Consider the following 20,163-nt stretch of genomic DNA (forward strand, 5'->3'; position numbering starts at 1 on the left):
TTTCAGATTTCTGTTCAGAAACCTCTGTAAATCATTGGCTTGATTGTGGAACTGGCAAACGTCATATTTGATTCATTTAAAAAACGCAGTACCCTCGGATAACTTGACATTCCAGATAACTTGACCCTTGTCATTTAAATTATTTCATAAAAGAAATACTAGGTTACTATTAGTAACCTAGTATTTCTTTTATTACTGTATAATGTAATCCTAGTAACGACTAATTCATTGTGCAATTTATATAAATGTTTGTAATAAATAGGAGAAAATTATATTTTTATTTATTTAAAAGCGACGGGTTAGTTTCAACGGAGGACGGGTGCATTGTTGGACAAGCCGTCCTCGGGGACGGGTAAAATTTCTGAGTTTTTTCGAGCCCTGCCCAATATGGTCTTCGGCTTCCGCCACTTCCAAACTGAAATTAGATTTAGTTCAACATTGTGCAGCAAAAAATATTATTGGCGCAGTCTCTACAACTAACAACGAAAAATCCGAACAGGAATGTGGTCTGCCTCCTATGGAGTCCAGGTGTAATCTGGCCACTATCAAGTTCACCCACAAACTAAATTGCTACAATAATGATAATGTCTCCACCAGAGTGTTCAACGAATGGAAAGGTACGAAAAGGCTTAAAAGATCTTCAACGCTCCAACTTGATAGAGACATCAGGAGCCAAATGAAGTTTTAATATTCTACCCTGGACTTTTTGCAGGAGCCTCTTTTTCCCAGAAAGCCACCGAAGGAAACGAAGATTAATCTGAATCTCCTACAACCAATGCTCGAAAAAAGAAGACCCACTTACACTAAGGCCTTGAGGCGAAAGAGAAGTTCTCCCGGGGTGTATATATGGACGGCACATCTGATAAATCCCTCAACAAAGGAGGTGCTGGCATCTTCTTCCAAATTGAGATAAATATATGCATAAAATCAACACAGGTTTAATTGCTTCAAATTTTACCAGTGAACTTCTTGCGAATAAGGAGGCACTCACATTTTATATGACCAATCAGGAGATTTCAGACCCAACTGAGGGATTGGTAATCTTCTGTGACTCGAAAGTGGCCTTAGAGGCAATTTACAACGGTGAAACCAACATCACCTCTGCTATAAATGTCCTACTTGAAGGCTTGCACGGCAAAGGGAAATCCTGCTTGCTGCAATGGACACCGACGCACGTGAATATTGAGAGAAACGAGTGTGCGGACTCCTTCGCTAAGGAAGGCAGAGGTGTCGACCAACCTTGCACCACCATTGCGTTTGCAGGCGCAAATGCAGTTGCAAGATACAGACTTCTACTTTGATTGTTCCTGAATCTTAACATCAACAATTACAAGACTAAGAACAAACCACTTTAAAGGGATGAAAATTCTTCCCGACAAAGTAAGAACTTATATTCCCTGCAAGGAATACACCGATATCCAACTTACCCCGGATGACATTCTCGAGTGCCCAGCCCTTACCCCATATGTTTGACAGCTGGGTATGGTACCACTGGCTTCAGAACTTCGTGAGATCCTCCACAGCAATGATGTATTCGAGATAGCGGATGCAGTTTTGAAGGCACACAAGGCCATTTAATTGTCCATGGACATGATTAAAAAAAAAAACTCAAAAATATGGTAAGAAAATATTTTCAAAAATTGTCACTACAAATAAAAGTCATTTAGGAATGGTAAATTTCTATATATTGTACCCCATATAATCAAAAAACAATTTTATTATTGTAAATTTTGGGCTAAAAATTGTATCTAAATTACAAAATCCATAAAAATCATTGTCCACAGTTAAACTTCAATTTGAATTTAATAAAACCATGCATTTAACAGTACTAGTACGAAAAGTTATTTTAATTATGCGGTCAAACTGTCAACTGAGTCAAACAGAAAAAAGTTTCACAGAGAAAAAAAAAATGGTTCATAAAAAAATAAAGGTCTGTTAGAATAAATTTACAATAGTGTTTAAGATAATGTTCGAATTTCGACTTCCTGTAAATTAGAGTCAAATAAAGTAAAGAAGAGGGAGAGCATCACCCTTTCATTTAAAAAAATCAGTGAAAAAAAGCTCGTTTTGATACGGCGTAAGCGACCGGTTGGGTTTACCACACTGCACCATCCGACCGAACACGTGCTACCTTTTCTTAAAAGACAGCTGGTAAAAAAGCCCTTCCTTTCCATAGATTGCAAAGAGAATAGCGTTTGCATGAGAGCTTGTTTTCTTAATAGTGAAACTACCACTTTTTCTTAAAGTCGAACTTGTGAAGGTACTACAGAACAGAAGTAAATTCCTTTACTGTTAAATATGCAACACTTGGCAAAAGCACCAAATTATAAAATAAACTCTGAACTTTTATTATTCATCATTAAATAACAAAATTAATTCAATTACTCAGAATCAATGCTAGTTTTAGGTACAATTAAAAGAAGCCCCGATTGCCTTTTTAGCTCAATACATTTGGACTACTCATTTTGCTCACAGCATTTCATAATTGAGTTTATGTTTTTTTTTGCTTTTCAATTAGAAGAGAAGATTAAGTTTCAATTCTTGGAGCTGGGTAAAAATTAGGATTTGTTTTCACAAAACTTTTTTAAGTAAAGCGTACTTAAAAACATACTTAAACTTACAGCATACTTAAGAACTAGAAAAAGATAGATTTTTACAAAAACCATAAATTTTATTACTCAACCTTAATCTTGATCAGGGTGCGTAGCCAGGTTTTTCAACAAAAAATAAACACCTTTTAAGTACTTTTTAAGCACTCAAAAATATATTTTTGAGAACTTTCTAAAATAAAAATCCTAATTAGGATCCGTGCAGCAATAAAAAAGATTTTTTTCTGTCGTTTGTTTAACTTAATTATTCTTAATTTATAACTTAATTACACTAATTTATAATAATTAACATAAATTTAGCTAACTTTAATAACTAATTTATAATAATTAACATAGGGTCTCAATACCTGGATTGTTCTTTATAACATTACTAAGTGCTTGAAGAGCATTTTCAACACTTTTCAGCCGAGCCTGGTTGGTTTCAGTCTTAATACCAGATGATTGAAGGGACATGAGGGAATAAAGGTATTGCGCTTGAGAACACAAATAATCTAAGAGTTCCAGAGTGAAGTGCTTTGGATTCTGAAAAGAAAAGGTAGTCTCATTTAAAAAAAAGCATCCTACTATACTGAAGAAAAAAAAGATTGTGGGGATATCGACAATTTCAACAATCATCTATGAAAAGGTACCTCAACATAGAATCGAGTTAACATGTTTTATATACTAGTGAATTGGAATCTTATTTTTAGAGGTATCACACCCTTCCCACCAGAATTTTATCTGTGATGGAGTTCGATGAATGGTATACCACTAGCTGATTCACTGCTGTTTTTGTGAGAAGCCTGGAGAGCTGTTTTAAGCTCTCGTGTTGCCATTAGCAATAGAGTGTAAACAGGCCGAGACTGAGTAGCGGCAGCATGATGAGGTGGATAGTGCCACAAGTCAACTGGGGAGTTTCTGTCAAGGTAGGCACATCACGTACGGGTCACCAATGTGGGGCGAGTGTTCTCAAAAATGTCATCATCCATCTATGAAAAGGTACCCCTTCGTACAATTGAGCTAACGTGTCTTATATACTAGTGAATTGGAATTGTATTTTTGTAGTGGTAGATACACTACAAAAATAATCTCTAGTTTGAGTGCAGTCTTAATAAAAAGGTTTCTTCATTCAATAATGTGTAAAATATTTAGGTTGTATTCATTAGCAGAAGATTCTCGACAACATTACAGAATGCTTATAAGATGTTGGTAAGACACTGTTGCAGGGAACATTCTTCTACAGTTTCAAAGTATTATTATTGTAGGTAAGGGTTCCCTATTTTTTAAATTATACTCAATTTTTAAAAAAAATTTAAAATTGATCAGTCTTTAAATAATATTAATTGTGAACATTTTGTTAACGATGTAATACAATAATTTCTTACATTTACACACTAAAACACATATATTGGGAGTACAAATTAGTACGGTCCACTTTTAAAAGATGGCTCTGCTGTTATGAATGTTATATAGTGACAGATGGTTTCAGAGAGGTTAAACATCTGTCAAAATAATATTCAGTTTACATTGTTTTGCGTTTCATAGAAAAACCCTGTTTTTTACTTTGTTGAATATGTCAAATTTTGTGGTAACGAAGCAGCATTTGAGGGAGGTTTTATGTTTCTGGTTTAATTGGAAGAAAAGTGCAGCTGAAGCGTATCGAATGCTTGTAGAAGTTTATGGTGACAATACTCCAACTAATAAATCATGTAGGGAATGGTTTCGACATTTGAAGAATGGTGAATAAAGAATTGTGAATGATGAATAGTATTTTATATTATGAGCTGCTACAACCTGGGGATTTCATTACAGGCGATCGGTATAGGCTACAATTGATTCGCTTGAGCTGTGCATTGCGCGAAAAACGGCTGGAATACGAGCAAAGACATGACAAAGTTATTCTTGAGCATAATAATGGTCAGCCTGATGTCTCAAAAGTAGTAAGAAATTATTTGGAAACGCTCAAGTGGGATATTTTACCGCACCTGCTGTATTCGCTGGACATAGCTCCTTCTGATTACTGTTTGTTCCGACGGATGCAGCACGATTTGCCAGGTCACCGGTTCACTTCTTTTGCAGAAATTGAAAATCGGCTCCTAACTTGGATCACCTCAAAAGACAAGAAATTTTTTCGAGATGGAGTTCGAAAATTGCCCCAAACATGGGAAAAAGCGATGGACAATACTTTGATTAATCTGTTCACTCATTTTGTTCTGAAATAAATGCATTTTTGACCACAAAAAAATGGACCGAACTAATTTGTACTCCCAATACTATTAGAAAATTTAGCATTACACCCCTTTTAACATTTTAAAATTTAGTTTGTTATATTTATAAACCCAGTTGTTGCAAAAGCACGGTAATAATTTTTCCACATGGTCAATATCAGGAAGAGGTATAGGTTAGTTTTTATGCTATTTTACTTAATTGGAAAGTTTAAAACATAACAGCATAGAAAGTTAGCCAACATTTTATGTTTAGGTCAACTTAAGAAAAGGTAAAACAGTCGTTGATAAAACTTATCAACAAATTTAACTTATTTCCACTTTCTTTTATGACATGGGACAAATTCATCTTCTGATAACAAAGGTCAACTTGACAGGTTTCTATTAAAAAAAAATAATAATAATAATTCACGAAATGGGATTATTTGATCTTGTAAAAGTAGGTCCGCTTAAAAGAGTTGTTGAAAATCAAGAGCAGTGAAAGGAAAAGAAAATAAACTTGATGAGAGGAATGAATTGAGAATATTAAGGATTAAAAGAAACACATTGTTTCAGAATAAATTTAAAAGGTTTTAATTGGAAAAAAAATTTCTTTATTCTACTTTTTTTATGAAAGATGATTGATTTTTTAATCTTAATAAATATTAATAATTTCTCCATTCCTGGAAACTGTACAGTAATCAATATAGATTTTCTCTTAATAGGAATAGTCTCAATTCCCTGTGGCAGAATTGCGGCGACATTGTCGCAGAACATTACAGAGTTTTTGCCAAAAGATTTTTCATTTGGGAAGGGGAAAATTTTGGTTTTTCTTTTCTGCATAATTTTTCGAAAATTTTTTTTTTTTTCTTTTTAAAATTTTTTCCCAAAGATGTCTTTCTTGCATATCAGAGAGCAAAGAAATAATCATGATTTTTCAATTATCATTTAAGATTTTTAAAAAAATTGGTAATGACTGGCTTCAGCTAGAATTTCAAATTAATATAAAATAAAAAAATTCTGAAATCATGAAGGTTTAAAAGATAGTTTGCTCCAGAAATGATGGCCTTTCTATCATTTTTTTTCTCTAAAGAATATTTTACATACACTTATTTGAGTACTTCTAGTTTAAAGAGTCCTTTTCTCGTAATTTGTGATCTTTATTTTATGAGTTACTGCCCGGATTTTACAATTTTTAATTTATGTACGAACAGTTTCATTTATTTACGAATTTTACTTTGTGTAATGATTTAAAAATTTCGAAAACAGAAAATAATTAGTGTATTCTTTCAACAACAAAATGTAAGAATATCGCCTATATAATTAAAAAATATAATATCCTTTTGTAAACACAACGTTTCTGTTATCTTTAAATTAGTAATTGTTATAATTAAAAGCATCTCAAAGCAAAATATTAGTCCTAGGGAAGTTTGCTGCAGAAAGCTCGAAAAAATTCTGCCACAGGAGTCTCGATTCAAAACTTGCACAAAAAATCATTTAAGTCGTAGAATATAGAGCATAGTTCATATTCCAAAAGAAGTATAAACAAAATAATAAAAAAAGTAAGAGTACTTGTGTATTTTGACCTATAGTGAGTTTTTATTTAAAGAAAGTAAAATTTTTTGCACACAATTATAAAATTCTTTTATCTAAAGAATTATATTAATTTTAATAAATATTTATTATTTTATATAAAAATAGTAAAAAAATATTTGAAGTGACATGTACATACGTCATTAAATGTTTGTCTTTATGTGAACATTTTAAAGAATGTAATTTTGCAGGGCAAAATACGAAATTTGAGCAAAATCGGTTGAATAGTTTCTGAGCAATCAAATTTTAAAGAATTCAAATTTTTGAGAAACGCTAGTTATTTTATGTTCTAGTTTTTAATCATTATTAAAATTTTTGTTAGGTTAGTGATGTTTAGTTTATTTACAGAGGAGGAAAAGACTTTAAACTCAAATTTACATGAAATCTAAGCAATTTAAGGATTGATTTTCGCGAGGTCAACAGACTCAGTTTTAAGGTTAGAGTTCTTTTAGAGACTTTCTTTAAGAGACTTTTAGAAGGACAGTAGATAATCATGCTATTTTTCAATTAAAGGAGTGGGATGAAAGGTTAGGAGGGGAGGATAAAACCACAAATAGTATCAAATTAATAGTGATGGCCAATGCTGTCAATTTGTACTGAATATTGGGAATTTGCATTATTGATTTCTATGTCTTCATTCGTACTTCATTTACAATGTTTTTGCCCGGTGGCAGAATTTTTTTTTTTTAGCTATCTGCGACAAAACTCTAGCCCTAATATCTTTCTGCAAGATACTTTAATAATAATAACAAACATACATATTACTAATTTAAAATATTAAAAACGCTGTGTTTACAAAAGAAAAAGATATATATAATTATTTTTAATTGAACATAGAATATTTTATTCTAATAGTATGGGTGATATTCTCGCATTTTGTTTGGAGGTTGGGGGCTGGAACGCACTTATTATTTCTTCCTTTGCAGTTCAGAAATAAGTATCATAATAACAGGAAAATAAATAACAGGGTTCCCACTCTATGATGAGATTGAAANTTCAAGGACTCTCAAGGACCGTGGGAACCCTGAATAAAAGCCATGAAATTTGTAGTTGTAATTGCCGTAAAAAAGACTGACAAAATCATGCGAATCAGACTCCTCAAAAAGGGTTAGTCAAATACGAATTTCGATTCAAGATTAAGTTGTCGTAATAAATAATATCGTACAAAAATATCAGATTTAAGAACAGTGGAGAAATCAATAGCAATAACGGCCAAAAATTCAATAGAATTATTGACTTTAAAAGTAAATTCTCAAATGCCTGATTCAAATTTTCCATATTCTTTTAAGTATATCGGGATATTTAAAACCTGCGTGAAAATAAATATTAATAACTGCCGAAATGCAATTGAAACATTACATCGGTTTACTATAATATCGGCGTAAATTGAGAGTGTCAAAAAGTTATTATCTAAATGCATGAATGAAGTTTTACATGTAAATTTCAGCAAAAAGGAAAACAAAAAGTTTTTCCTTAGAAAATGTTTCTGCAAGCATGTTGTAACGCTCTGTGACAACATTGCTGTCATTCTACCACAGGGTTTTTTGCTTTATTCAAACATAGCACAAAGTACCTTGCTATATAATACAAAGACTGAGAAAGATGGACTTACTTGGAGAGAAAAATTTGGTTGCTCATTATAGACACGTATGAAGATTCCACCAATAATGAGCTCAGAACTGTGAGCAGAAAATTTGAAGTCACCCCCAAATGAAGGATCACATTCTCCCTGAAAACATAAAAATTTCATTCCTAATAAGGCACAAATATGCTTTAATATTTACCATTGTGTATCAAAAATTATATGATTTTTTAAACTGAAAAAATTCAAATTTTTTTTTTTCATTTTATTTCATATAGGCTTTTACATTATGTATGTACAGTAATTTCACATAGATATGTCAGCCTAGGATATGCACTCTACCTTAAAACTTTGACTTAAATGAAAAAGCATTTCATAAGATAGGTTGCACCATCAGATAAGTAAAATAAAAATTTTACCATGCAATCACAGACTTAATACATCTGCTGCAAACAATTAATTATGAATAAACAATTAAATAGTTTAATAAATCATTAAAATAATTATTAAATATACATTCCCATTATATTATTAAATGAAAATTCCTATTATAATATTAAACTACTACCACACTTCTAAAGAATCAGTTATCCAATTGACAAATATTGTTTCGTTAATCGATGGATAAATGTAACAGGCAATTAAAAAACTTTTTGTTCGTAATAAGAATGTATTATCCGAAATTTTAAAACATTTTGTCCTAATAAATCAAGGATAACAAAACTGAGTAACTAAAATGGATTGAAAAAAGTTTCTAACACGTCATTACTCTTAAGGCATAAGTTTCAAGTTTCTTAAAACACAGGAGAAAATAAAACTTTGTCCCACTCCTGCCCCCTCTCGATCTAAAGATCTTCAAGGTCACAGAAGAAATGAAGTTTACTCTCGATAGACGGGGATAAAAAATACCTTCCTTTTTCTTCAAAATTAGTTCAAAATGACGGGAAAACCGAGCAGAACTTCACCCGGTTTTCTGGTTTCCCAAATACAGGATAAATGGTTTTGTACTGTGCTTCATAAATCATAACCTTCCTTTTAGAAGAATCACCCTATTAATATTAAATGTTCTAATATTCGCTAGTTAAATATTAAAATCAAATGCTGATAAAAATGAATAACAAATATAAAACATTTGACTTATTAAAATTTGATGAGCCAGGCCTTGAATAATAATGCTGAAACATGCGACTACATGGCTTCTTTCCCTCAAGAATCGCCCTTGGGAGAAGAAAAAAAAAAGAGATACTTACTGACCGTATTTTATCTTTGCGTTGATTTTCTAAATACTCTGTTAATTCAGCTCGAGTTGTATTGTTCCAAATCAGGTATGGATTTTCAGTATTGCTGTTTAATATTTTCAACACCTGAATCAAGAAAAATTAAAACTCATTAAAAATGTAAATTTAAAAATTATAACAACTAGCAAATAAATTTTAAAAAACTACATACAGAAAAGACATAGTTTTAGCCAAATTATAATCCAAAAATAATTTTTTTATGGTTCCTTGTAGGATGAAGAAATTTAATTTTTGAGCCTATCTGCTTCCTTCGACCACCTTCAATAAGATTATTTTAGATTCAATTTATTATGAATGACAAAAACTCTACACTAACAGCAAACTGAACATCCAATTAGGAAAGAGAATAATTTATTGGCAAAATGGGTTTTGCTTCTTAACAATTCTTTTTTTCACTTTTAATTTTGCTATGCATTAAGTTGGTGAGTTTATTTTTGAGATATGGGACCATAAATACTTCTTGAGTTGTGAATAAAAGAGAATTTCATCATTTAAACGATATTCTTGTTTTAATTAAGAATCAGGAATTCTATCCTATAGTTCAACAAACTGTTTTCAATACTAATTCAGGTGAATATCACAAATAAAGAGGGTCCCAAACTGATTGACACGGTCTCAAAGGTTAGAGTTTTTCTTTTCACCAGCAGGCATCTTTAATGTATTTACAGCATAATAATTTAAAGTATTTTTATTAACATATAACTAATACCCTGACGCTGATTTAAATAAAAATATGAATCCCTGTGGCAGAATCGTGGCGACATTGTCGAAGAACGCTACAGAGTTCTTGCAAAGACATTTTTCTTTTGGGAAGAAAAAATGATGAGTTTTTTTCTCTCCAGAATTTACACGTAAAATTTGAATTGCGCATTTAAGTAATCACTTTTTGTCGTGTTCATAAACAGGGTTGCCACTCAAATCTGAAAGAAAAAAAATTCCCTGTGTATATTATACATAATATATTCTGAGGAAACACAATTACTGCACTCTTGTGTGAGCTATATTAGGCTAACTATGCTAGTTTTATTTGCTGAAAAAACTTAGAGAAAAAAAGGAACAGCTGAGCATACTTAAATAATGCTACAGCAAAGGAAATAGTTTAGTATAGTTGGAATATCATCCTTAAATATCCCACAGATTAGGCATTGAGTAGAGTAGTCACCATTTTCTAAAAGACAAAAATAAGAAACAAAATTCCCTGCATTTTCCCGGCTATTTTAAAATTTCCTATATTCTCCAGGTTTTCTCTGTGGAGTGGCAACCCTTACCTACGCCGATAGTATCGTAAATCCGCATTGAGTTTCGATTGTATTTTCGGCCGTTATTGATTTTCTTGTGGTTTTTAATTATCCTGATATATTTCAGACGATAAGGGAAATTAGAATCGTGCATTTGAGTATTTACTTTTTAAGGCAACTATTCTATTGTTTTTTTAACTTGGCAATTACTGCTTTTGATTTCCATATAATTTCTAAAATCCAATATTATTTATTTATTGCAACAATTAAATCTTGAAACGAAACAAGCATTTGAGTCACCCTTTTTTGAACAGTTCGATTCGCGTGACATCGTCGTCTATTTGTTTTTTTTTCTTAATTACTACTGCGGATTTCATGATTTTTTTTTTAAATGATTTCTTTCAATGTGATGACGATTTACAAAATGCGATAAAGGAATCAATTAGTGCGTTTTTCTTCCCAACAAAATGCGAGAATATCGCACATAATATCAGAATAAAAAAATATTATATATCCAATAAAAATAATTATATGTTGTTGTTTTTTTTGTAAACACAGTGTTTTTGTTACTTTAAATCAGTAACATAGATCTTTTTTATTATTGAAAGTTCCTCACAGAAAGATATTAATGCTAGAGAGTTTTGTGGCAGAAAGGCCAAAAAAATTCTGCCGCAGGGATATGAATACTGAAGAAGGAAAAGTATTTTTTGATGTCTTAAAACACGTATACAGGCAGGATTTGAAAACCAATCTGAGACAGTTTTAGCAACTCATGGTTTGAAATAGTGTGGCACTTATTGGAGTCAAAGCATTTGACCAATGGGTAACCAGTGATTGTAACAGGAAGATCACAAATTTCTTCTTTTCCTTTTTTTCCCTTTTACCTAAAGCAAGTTGTATTTTACAATTACATTGAAATATTACACTTCTACATTTACAATTACATTTGCGTTTATTACAATTACATTTATTTATTTTTTTAATAATTTTTTTTACTTAACTAAAATTAACTTGGGCTATGATTTTTGAAGGAATAGAGAAACAACAGTTAGATAATTTCTTAAATTGAAATTATAATTATGCATGTTTTTAGTTAATCAGGGGTGATTGTGAGCCGAACTCAAAAATTCTGAAAATTTCTTGAGTAAAATTACTAATGATGCATTTCAAGAAATTTTCACAACATTAAATTCTAAATAAATTATAAGCAGCATAATTTAAATGAATAATTATGTATAAGTTTACTATTATCTCTAATCATATTCATTATTCTACCAAAAAAAATACTTACAAATGAAAAGATGCCAAGTATAAATTATAGTTCTAATATTTTGAAATAAAATATACAAGAATTTTTAAACATAAATGTGATCGATGATTTCTTGAAACTTCTGGACCTTAGATTTTTGAAATTTTCCGGATCGCAATTAGAGAAAAATCTGGATTTTTTCCGGAGCACAATCATCTCTAGTTAATGCTAAATCCAGAATCATGCATTACACAATTAAAGTTGTTGTGAAGTGATCAAATAATTGATCATGACTTTGTGAATTCATAACAGATTCTTTTAACCAGGTTCCTGTTTAAGTGACATTCATGAAAAATCATTTGCTTTACAAAGAATTTTTATAAATATCTGAATGGGAAAAACAAAAAAGATATTATTCAATATTTCTAAAAATAAATACAAATTGCTATTACATTAGATTTAAAAACATCATTTAGAGATGTAAATTGTGGACTTATTTGCTAACGACAATGTCATTATCTATCTATGAAAAGGTACGCCACCATAGAATCGAGTTAACATGTTTTATATACTAGTGAATTGGAATTGTATTTTTGTAGTGGTAGATAAGCTACAGTACTTCCCCAGCAGAATTATATCTGTGATAGAATTTGATGAATGGATACCACTAGCTGATTCACTGCTGTTTTGTGAGGAGCCGGAAGAGCTGTATTAAGATCAACATACTTTTTGAGTGCTGATTGTGAGAGCCATATTCAGTTCACGGTCACTGTGTTTCCTTCAGCAGTCGAGAGCACACGTCGTACGTTCTGAGCGATCGAGTGAGGAGTGTTGCAGTCACAAGTAGCAAGTCAACTGCTCAATGTAAACCATCTATCGTAGTGGGTGTTTCTGCCAAGTTGGACGTGTTCACATCATGTCCGAAGGTCACCAATGCGGGGATAGTAATTAACAACGTCAACGTTCATCTATGAAAAGGTGACCCTTGGTTCCTTGCCATCACAGATTTAGAGCAAGAATTCTATAACAGTAAAATTCTGGTGGGGGAGTACTCTACTGTGTCTACCACTACACAAATTGTAAAAAAAAAAAAAATCATCGATAAAACATTACTTTAAAATTGTCTCCGGAAGGCGAAAATCTTAGCATTGGTAACGTATCTGTTTCGCCATCTTTCATTGGTATAATTTATTTTTTTAAACATAAATTTATCATAATACGCAAATTTACTATTGGACATTAACCACAAATTTCCTAAACTGATACATAAGGTGATTTCACCAAACTGCAACTAATCCTTATTTTCATGTTCTTCTCAAAACTGAATAATTTATTTCAGACATCTCTGCACGATGAATGCGGGAATCAGCTAGTTTCAAAAATGATCTAAACTGCTTTTATTAACATTATAAGACTAACAATTGCGCTGGTTTAGTGGTTACTGTACTGGACTACAGGGCCAGTGGTTGCGAGTTCGAATCCCACTGTAGGCATGAGTGTAATATTCTCTCCTTTCTTCTGTGTGAATGTAACCCACCCTATTAACGGGTTTATGTGTGTATGGCGTGGGAGACACTAGTCTACCACCATGGCTTAGCCAGAGGTGCCCACTGGGTAACAATAACAGAGTAGCAATTCTGGCATTTCTGAGGCCAATGGGAGGGAAAACGACACAAGAGACACATTAAAATAATAAACTCTTAAATACAAAAAAATAGGTTATTTTGTTGAAATTCTTTGTGCAATAATGTTTTAAAAGTTTTAGGAATTTTACAATAAAAAAATGAGAAAAAAAGGGAAAAATTGTGATTGTTTTATTATGATCATTGGTTACACATTGGTCAAATGCTTTTTTTTTCTGGTTTGACTCTGATAAACGCCACAGCATTTCAAATCTTGGCTATGTACGGGTTTCAAGACGTCACAAAATATTTTTCCTTCTTCAGTATTCAAACTTCTATTAAAATCACCGTCAAGACAGTCATTATAAGTTAATAACAAAACGCATATAAAAATATTTTAAATTATTATTATGTAAGTACATTAAGAATGCCTGCTAGTGAAAATAAAAAGAATTGCAAAAAAAATTATCAAACAACAGCATTCGCTATAGAAACACATATGCACTGTTTACTATTACTCTTAAACACAGTTGAAATCAAACTGAAAGCAACACCCATTTTGCCAATGAGTAACAATTGTGACAAGATCTCGAAAACAAGATGATACATTTACAGGGGTTGCCACTTAAATCTGGAAAAAAAATTCTCTGTGTTTTCCCTGTACATATTATACACAATATATTAAGAGAAAACAACCATTACTGTGGTCTTGTGTGAGATATATTATGCTAACTATATTTATTAATTTTAATTCCTGGAAAAACAGCTGAACATACTTAAGTAATGCTGTAGTAAATGAAATAGTTTAGTATAGCTGAAATATCAGGGTTAAATATCCCAATAGATTACACTTTCAGTGGTCACCATTTTTTAAAACACAAAAATAAGTAACAAAATTCACTTTATTTTCCTAGCTTGTAAAGAAAGAAAAAATCAAAATTCCCTACATTTTCCCTGCTATTTTAGATGATTTTTAAATTCCCTGTCTTTTTCATGTTTTCCCCTGTGGAGTGGCAACCCTGATATAGGAAAGGCAGGAATTCCCTACATTTTAGATGATTTTTAAACTCTGTTTTTTTTATGTTTTCCCCTGTGGAGTGGCAACCCTGATATAGGAAAGGCAGGAACGTCAGAATCACCCTTCTTAAAACTATAATTTTGTGTACAAGTGTGTGTGCATAAATGACAAGAAACTGTGTGTTACTTCAGCTGCATTGCATTGTCCAAGCTGATTCACCAAATAGGGTGTTAGCATTGCCGTCAAGGACATGTGAACCGCATCGTTCTTCGGAGTTGCGTCTTCTTCACTTCCGTATCCACCCAATCTGCTCAGTGCACGCAAACTCAACTTTGCTAGACGATTAGAAATTTCCTGTAATAATAAAAAATAACGTTGAGAGAAAAATTACTTACATAAATATTACAGTTGTGGGTGAAAAAAGAAAAGACCTGTTTGTTGGATTCCTCATCTCTCTGTACTCCCCCCTCTTCCAAAGTGAAGTCATAGCTAAAGAGGAAGATGAGGAGATGGAAGAGGACCCCCGCCTGATAAAGATGAGCTTGAAGAGCGTCGCTGAGGGAGAGGACACTGATACACTCTACCACAACACTGCACAATTTGGTAAGGTGCTGAAAAAAAAAAAATGTTTCTTACTGTTCTAAAAATGTTTATAAACACCATACACAGCCACACGGTACCACAGGAAACAAAATAGTTGCTTTTAGTAGTCTAAAGCATGAAAATAGTTATTTAAATAAGAACAAAAAATTTCAATATTATGATTAAAGTTCCATTGAATGACTTAATTGTCATGATCCATTTAGTCAAATTAGTGCTGAATATGATAATTTTTATATATATGTTAGGGCTCTAGCACTAAATTCTTATATCCATAAAAATTAGTATCTTTGCAGAAAAAGAAATATTTTTAATTACTAGAATTCATTATAAAAAGTACTTTTTCATTAAAAAAATATACTTTTTTTAAAAAAATTTCCCTTCTAACAATAGTTGATTTAGCAAATATGTACATATATAGAGGAGTGTCGGTTACCCCCGCCCACTGTCAATTTCATATGTATAGAATATTTTTTCAAGTCAATGGGCCATCGAACATTAATTGTTATACTAAAAAAAGATTATTTTCAAAGTTTAAAGTATTTACGCAGCTGGTAACATGGTAAACAATAGTTTTGAAAATATGTTGAATACAGTAGTCAAATTTTTAAATTTCTATTTTTTTAAGTTTAACTATTCTTTTTTTGGTTTATTCTTTTTGCATTATTTAATTAGATGATAAAACGATATAAACATACAAAAATATTGATTGTTACTCAATATTATACAGAAATATAAGCAATACTCCTTAAGTGGGCGGGGCTACCCGATTCTCCCCTATATATCATGAAAAATGATTATTCAAATTCCAAATTCATGCATCGTTATATCGTATAAAACATAGCTTTTTTTTTAAATCATGGAGAATTTCGTAGCAATAACCATTGAAAAGGCGATTGAAAAACAAAATAGACTTTTTGGAATCTGTGCAAATTGAGCGCATTAAAAAGCGATAAATCAAATTTTGAGAAAAAAAAGTACAAAGTGTTCAGAAGATCCCGCAGGCCGCAAACCCAATTTATGCTAAAAAAACATGGCATGGAGTACAGAAAATTCTCTGAATAGTCCCTTTTTTCCTGAAAAAAGTTGCTTTTTTAGCCTTTTCAGGCAAAAAAAAAAGTTGTCTGTGGCTACTCTGCATATAGGATTCCTAGATATATCAAGGGAGAAGTTTTGGTGGTGAATCAAAAGTAGTTTTGAAGAATAATGTGAGAGTATCCTTATTGGCAAAGTAGAAAATAGACAGATAACTTTTCTGTTTAATTTCAAAATTCTTGCCATAACAGCACATCTTTCTCCAACCTGGTCCATCGTGGCTGAGTACTAACTCTCGGGGAGAACAGATTTTCCACATTGATTTGTCCGAACTTAGTAATCCTCAAATGGCAACAGATAGAGATCTTTCGTGTAAAATGAATATAACCGTTTAATATAAGAGGGTCTATACAAAAGTAAAACTAGTTTTGCTTCGATTCCCCTCCTTTGACTGCAAACAATAATGACTATAGTTTGTCTATCGTGAGAACTTCCCCTGCCATAAAGTCTGCAGCTATGGAATTCGGGGGGAGGGGTTACTTCTTTTTGATCTAGGGATAACACAGTAGATCGAAGAAAAATATTCCCTTTCTTTCCACGACCCGAAGCAATACCTGTCCTAAACAATGACCCCACACCCCTACTTGAAATAGTTATACCTTGTTACTATAGTCACTGCCACGGACCCAGACGCGAATGGCTAGGGGAGTTCTTACTTTAGACAAACTATATTTAAAAATAGAAATAATTTGTAATGAATAGAGCTGCAAATTATTATAATGGTGTCAGATTAAGACTAAGCTTTATAAAACATACTGAAAGAAAACACAAATAATTAAGANTCGTATGATTGTTTTATTTCATTTGTTTTGTATTGATACTTTATAAAACATAAGTGTTATTTTAATAAGAATTATTTTAATGGCATGATAAGAATTAGTTCACGTTTACCAAAAAAAGCAATAACTATTGAAAGGAATAAAATTGCTTTTGGCATCATATTATTCATTAATACTACATTTAATAATTTTTTTTTCTCAAAAGTACTCAACAAAATCTAATTAGTTAAAAGTTTCAAAGAGCTTGGGCAAAATATTTTCGAAGCAATTTGTAACATCTAATTCAAATAGAAGATTGGAACGTTTGTTATTCTTGGCACATAAATTTATTTATAATAGAATTCTTAATTAAGCAATAATTTTCTCAATGAAAAAATATTCACATTACTTGATAAAACCTTTAATTTGGATACCATTGGTTTAGAAAGATCAGTAGGAAGACATTTTAGGCATAAATATATTGTTTAGCAATAAAAATTGGAAAACCATATTCGCAGGGTTACCACAGAAAAAAAAATTTAACAAAATAGTTGCTGTTGGTAGTTAGTCTAAGGCATGAAAATAGTTGCCGGAAAGTATGGAAATAGTTGTTTAAATAAGAACAAATATGACTAAAATTTTATTAAATGGCTTTATAGTCATATACCATGATCCATTTAGTCAAATTGGTGATAAATATAATAATTTTTATATAAACGTTAATGTTCTAGCACTAACTTTTTCTATCAAACAAAATTAGTATATTCGCAGAAAATTAAATACTTTTTAATTACTAGAATTCACTAAAAAAATTTATTTTCATTGAAAAAAAAACATAGTTTTTCTAAATTTTTTCCCTTTCATTAATAAATTGATTTAGCAAATCTTTCTCTCTCTCTATATATATATATATATATTGTGAAAAGTGAGTACTCAAATTCGAAATTCACAGAGTGTAATATTGTATTAAAAATTGCTTCTTTTTTTTACAAAAATCATGCAGAATTTCATAGCAATAACCATTGAAAAGGCGAAAGAGAAAAAAATAGACTTAGAATGGAATCTGTGCAAATTGAACAAATTAAAAAGTGATGACTCAAACTTGTAATTCAAAATTTTAAAGATTTTTTATTTTTATGAAGTAAAAAAATTCAGTGTGTTCAAAAAATTCAACAAACTCCCACGGGCCACAGGTTGTCAACCTAATTTATGCAAGAAAAAACATCGCTAGGTGTAAAGAAAAGTCTCCCAATAGTTCCCTTTTCCTGAAAATAGTTGCTTTTTTTAACCCTTTCAGGAAGAAAAAAAATTTGCTAAAGTCTCCTCATGCCGAAAATAGTTGCAGTTTAGTCGCTTGTGACAACCATATAATCGTGTGTTAACTTTATTACAAAAATGCTATAGTGACAGTAGCCAATGATTTGAGAAGTGATTTATATTCTTTTTTTGTTGTTGCATATAACAGGTATCCTTCAAATGAAATAAGTTTTTCATATCTTACATTGAAATACAGTATTCTGCACAAATCACGAATCATGTCTGGCATTTCAATCATCCTCTCTCGACACCCTCTAAATTGAGCGGCAACAGAAAAGCATCGTGCAATGTGCATGCAGACTTGGGTAGCAAGGTCGTCCTCTGTAGACGACCGACTCAGTACTCCGACACAACGAGAAAATGATTCTTGCAATGCCTGAAAAAAAAATTCGAACATGCTATATTTTATAAAGTGATATTTATCATTCAATGAAAAGAAATGTAAATATCGTGGAAAAAAATACGTAAGTCAGAAAGAAAAAAAAGATTTCCCATTTGCACATCTTTATTATACAGTCAGGGGTCTGTCTAGATTTTTTTCTAAAAGGTACCCATTTTGTAAAAATTAAAATTCATGTTAACAAATCAACACAAAAAGATGGTGAAATAAGAAAATATTTTCAAAAATTGCAACTAGAAATAAAAATCCTTTATGACTGATAAATTTCAATATATTTTTCCCCATATGTTCAAAAACAATTTTGCTATAGTAAAATTTTGGGCTTGAAATTGAATCCAAATTTAAAAAAATCCATTAAAATCATCAGCCTTACAAGTCGTATAGGGAGTGAATTCGTCTACTACGTCATAATAGCAAACTACGGGTGGGTTCCATTGTAAATCGATATGCGTAATGAACTCCAAGTTTATTGTTTTTTTTTTTTAACGGGGACACAAAATTTTAAAAGGCAGGGGGGGATTTAAGAACCTGCTTTTTTAAAAGTATTATGTGAAACTACGGCTTTTCTTTCAGTTTAATTTTTAAAGGTACCGCTAAACGGTATTAAATTTGCCCTGGACAGACCCTGACACTGGAACCCAGATTTTACTTTTTCTATTGGACTAGTATTAAAAAAATGCAGGAAACAATAAAACGTAAAATCATGGCTAAAAAATAAAACCATATTTTCAAAAATTGATACTGAAGAAAAAAGAATTTTACTATATGAAAATACATGTAATCTTTACTTTTAGATACAATTTTAAGAATATTCTTCTCAACACTTACAATTGTTTGCAAATTTCTCTTTTGGTATACATTTGAAAATAAATATAGTTTCAGAGATTTTATATTTGATGAGTTGTGAGTTTGATCAGTTGTGACTCAGTGGGGATATCCACTCTCACAGAAAAAAGGATAATAAAATAGAATAGAAAAAATGCAAAAACAGTTAATAAACAGGTTCTTTTTATTAAAAAAAAGAAGATAAAAAGAACTTTGAAAAAGTTTGTGAGTTTCGTAGAGAAAAAACAATTTCGACCTGTTAAAAAGAAACTATAAAGAGATATTTCCTTAAAAAAGAGAGTAACATAATATTCTGAATATTTAAATATTATTAGTACAGGCAATTTTATATGGACCAACAGAAAATGACATAGGAAGCGGAACAAAACGAACAACGTAAACTTGGGATCCCACTGACATTACATTCAAGTAATGTTAAAATAATTATGTATTAGATCTAATTTAAAAATAGAGCTTGTATCACACGTTAAATTGTTTAAAATTTTTGAACATTGTTGATTTTATTATTTTAGAAAATGCGATCTTCAGCATCGTGGGAAAGGGTTTATTTGTGGTTGAAAACTCATGTGATAAAAATACATTGACATTATGTGGTAAAATTAAACCATTTATTTTAAAATCTTGTCAGCAGGCTTGTTCAACTGGGAATCGCACTGAACGGTACATGCAGGTAAAATCCGAAAGCAAAATTAGAAAGTAATTTTAGCTTAAGCTACACACTAAAGTCAACTGACTCACTATCTAAAATCAATAAA

The 20,163-nt window shown here is 31.3% G+C and overlaps 1 protein-coding gene across 4 annotated transcripts in view; it reads right to left on the reverse strand.

Moving 5' to 3' along the window:
- LOC107453078 (receptor mediated endocytosis 8) overlaps positions 1–20,163 on the reverse strand; it is a 124,237-nt gene that overhangs the window by 30,452 nt on the left and 73,622 nt on the right. For all 4 annotated transcript variants that reach the window (XM_071180348.1, XM_043054082.2, XM_071180409.1 and 1 more), the window contains 6 exons: positions 18,347–18,538; positions 14,824–15,003; positions 14,579–14,746; positions 9,218–9,331; positions 7,998–8,114; positions 2,957–3,131 (listed from right to left, as the gene is read on the reverse strand). In XM_071180348.1, the coding sequence (XP_071036449.1) occupies positions 2,957–3,131; positions 7,998–8,114; positions 9,218–9,331; positions 14,579–14,746; positions 14,824–15,003; positions 18,347–18,538 (946 nt within the window). The remainder of the gene's footprint in view (positions 1–2,956; positions 3,132–7,997; positions 8,115–9,217; positions 9,332–14,578; positions 14,747–14,823; positions 15,004–18,346; positions 18,539–20,163) is intronic.

The sequence above is a fragment of the Parasteatoda tepidariorum genome, chromosome 1, assembly GCF_043381705.1.
Source record: "Parasteatoda tepidariorum isolate YZ-2023 chromosome 1, CAS_Ptep_4.0, whole genome shotgun sequence".
Classification (NCBI taxonomy): domain Eukaryota; kingdom Metazoa; phylum Arthropoda; class Arachnida; order Araneae; family Theridiidae; genus Parasteatoda; species Parasteatoda tepidariorum.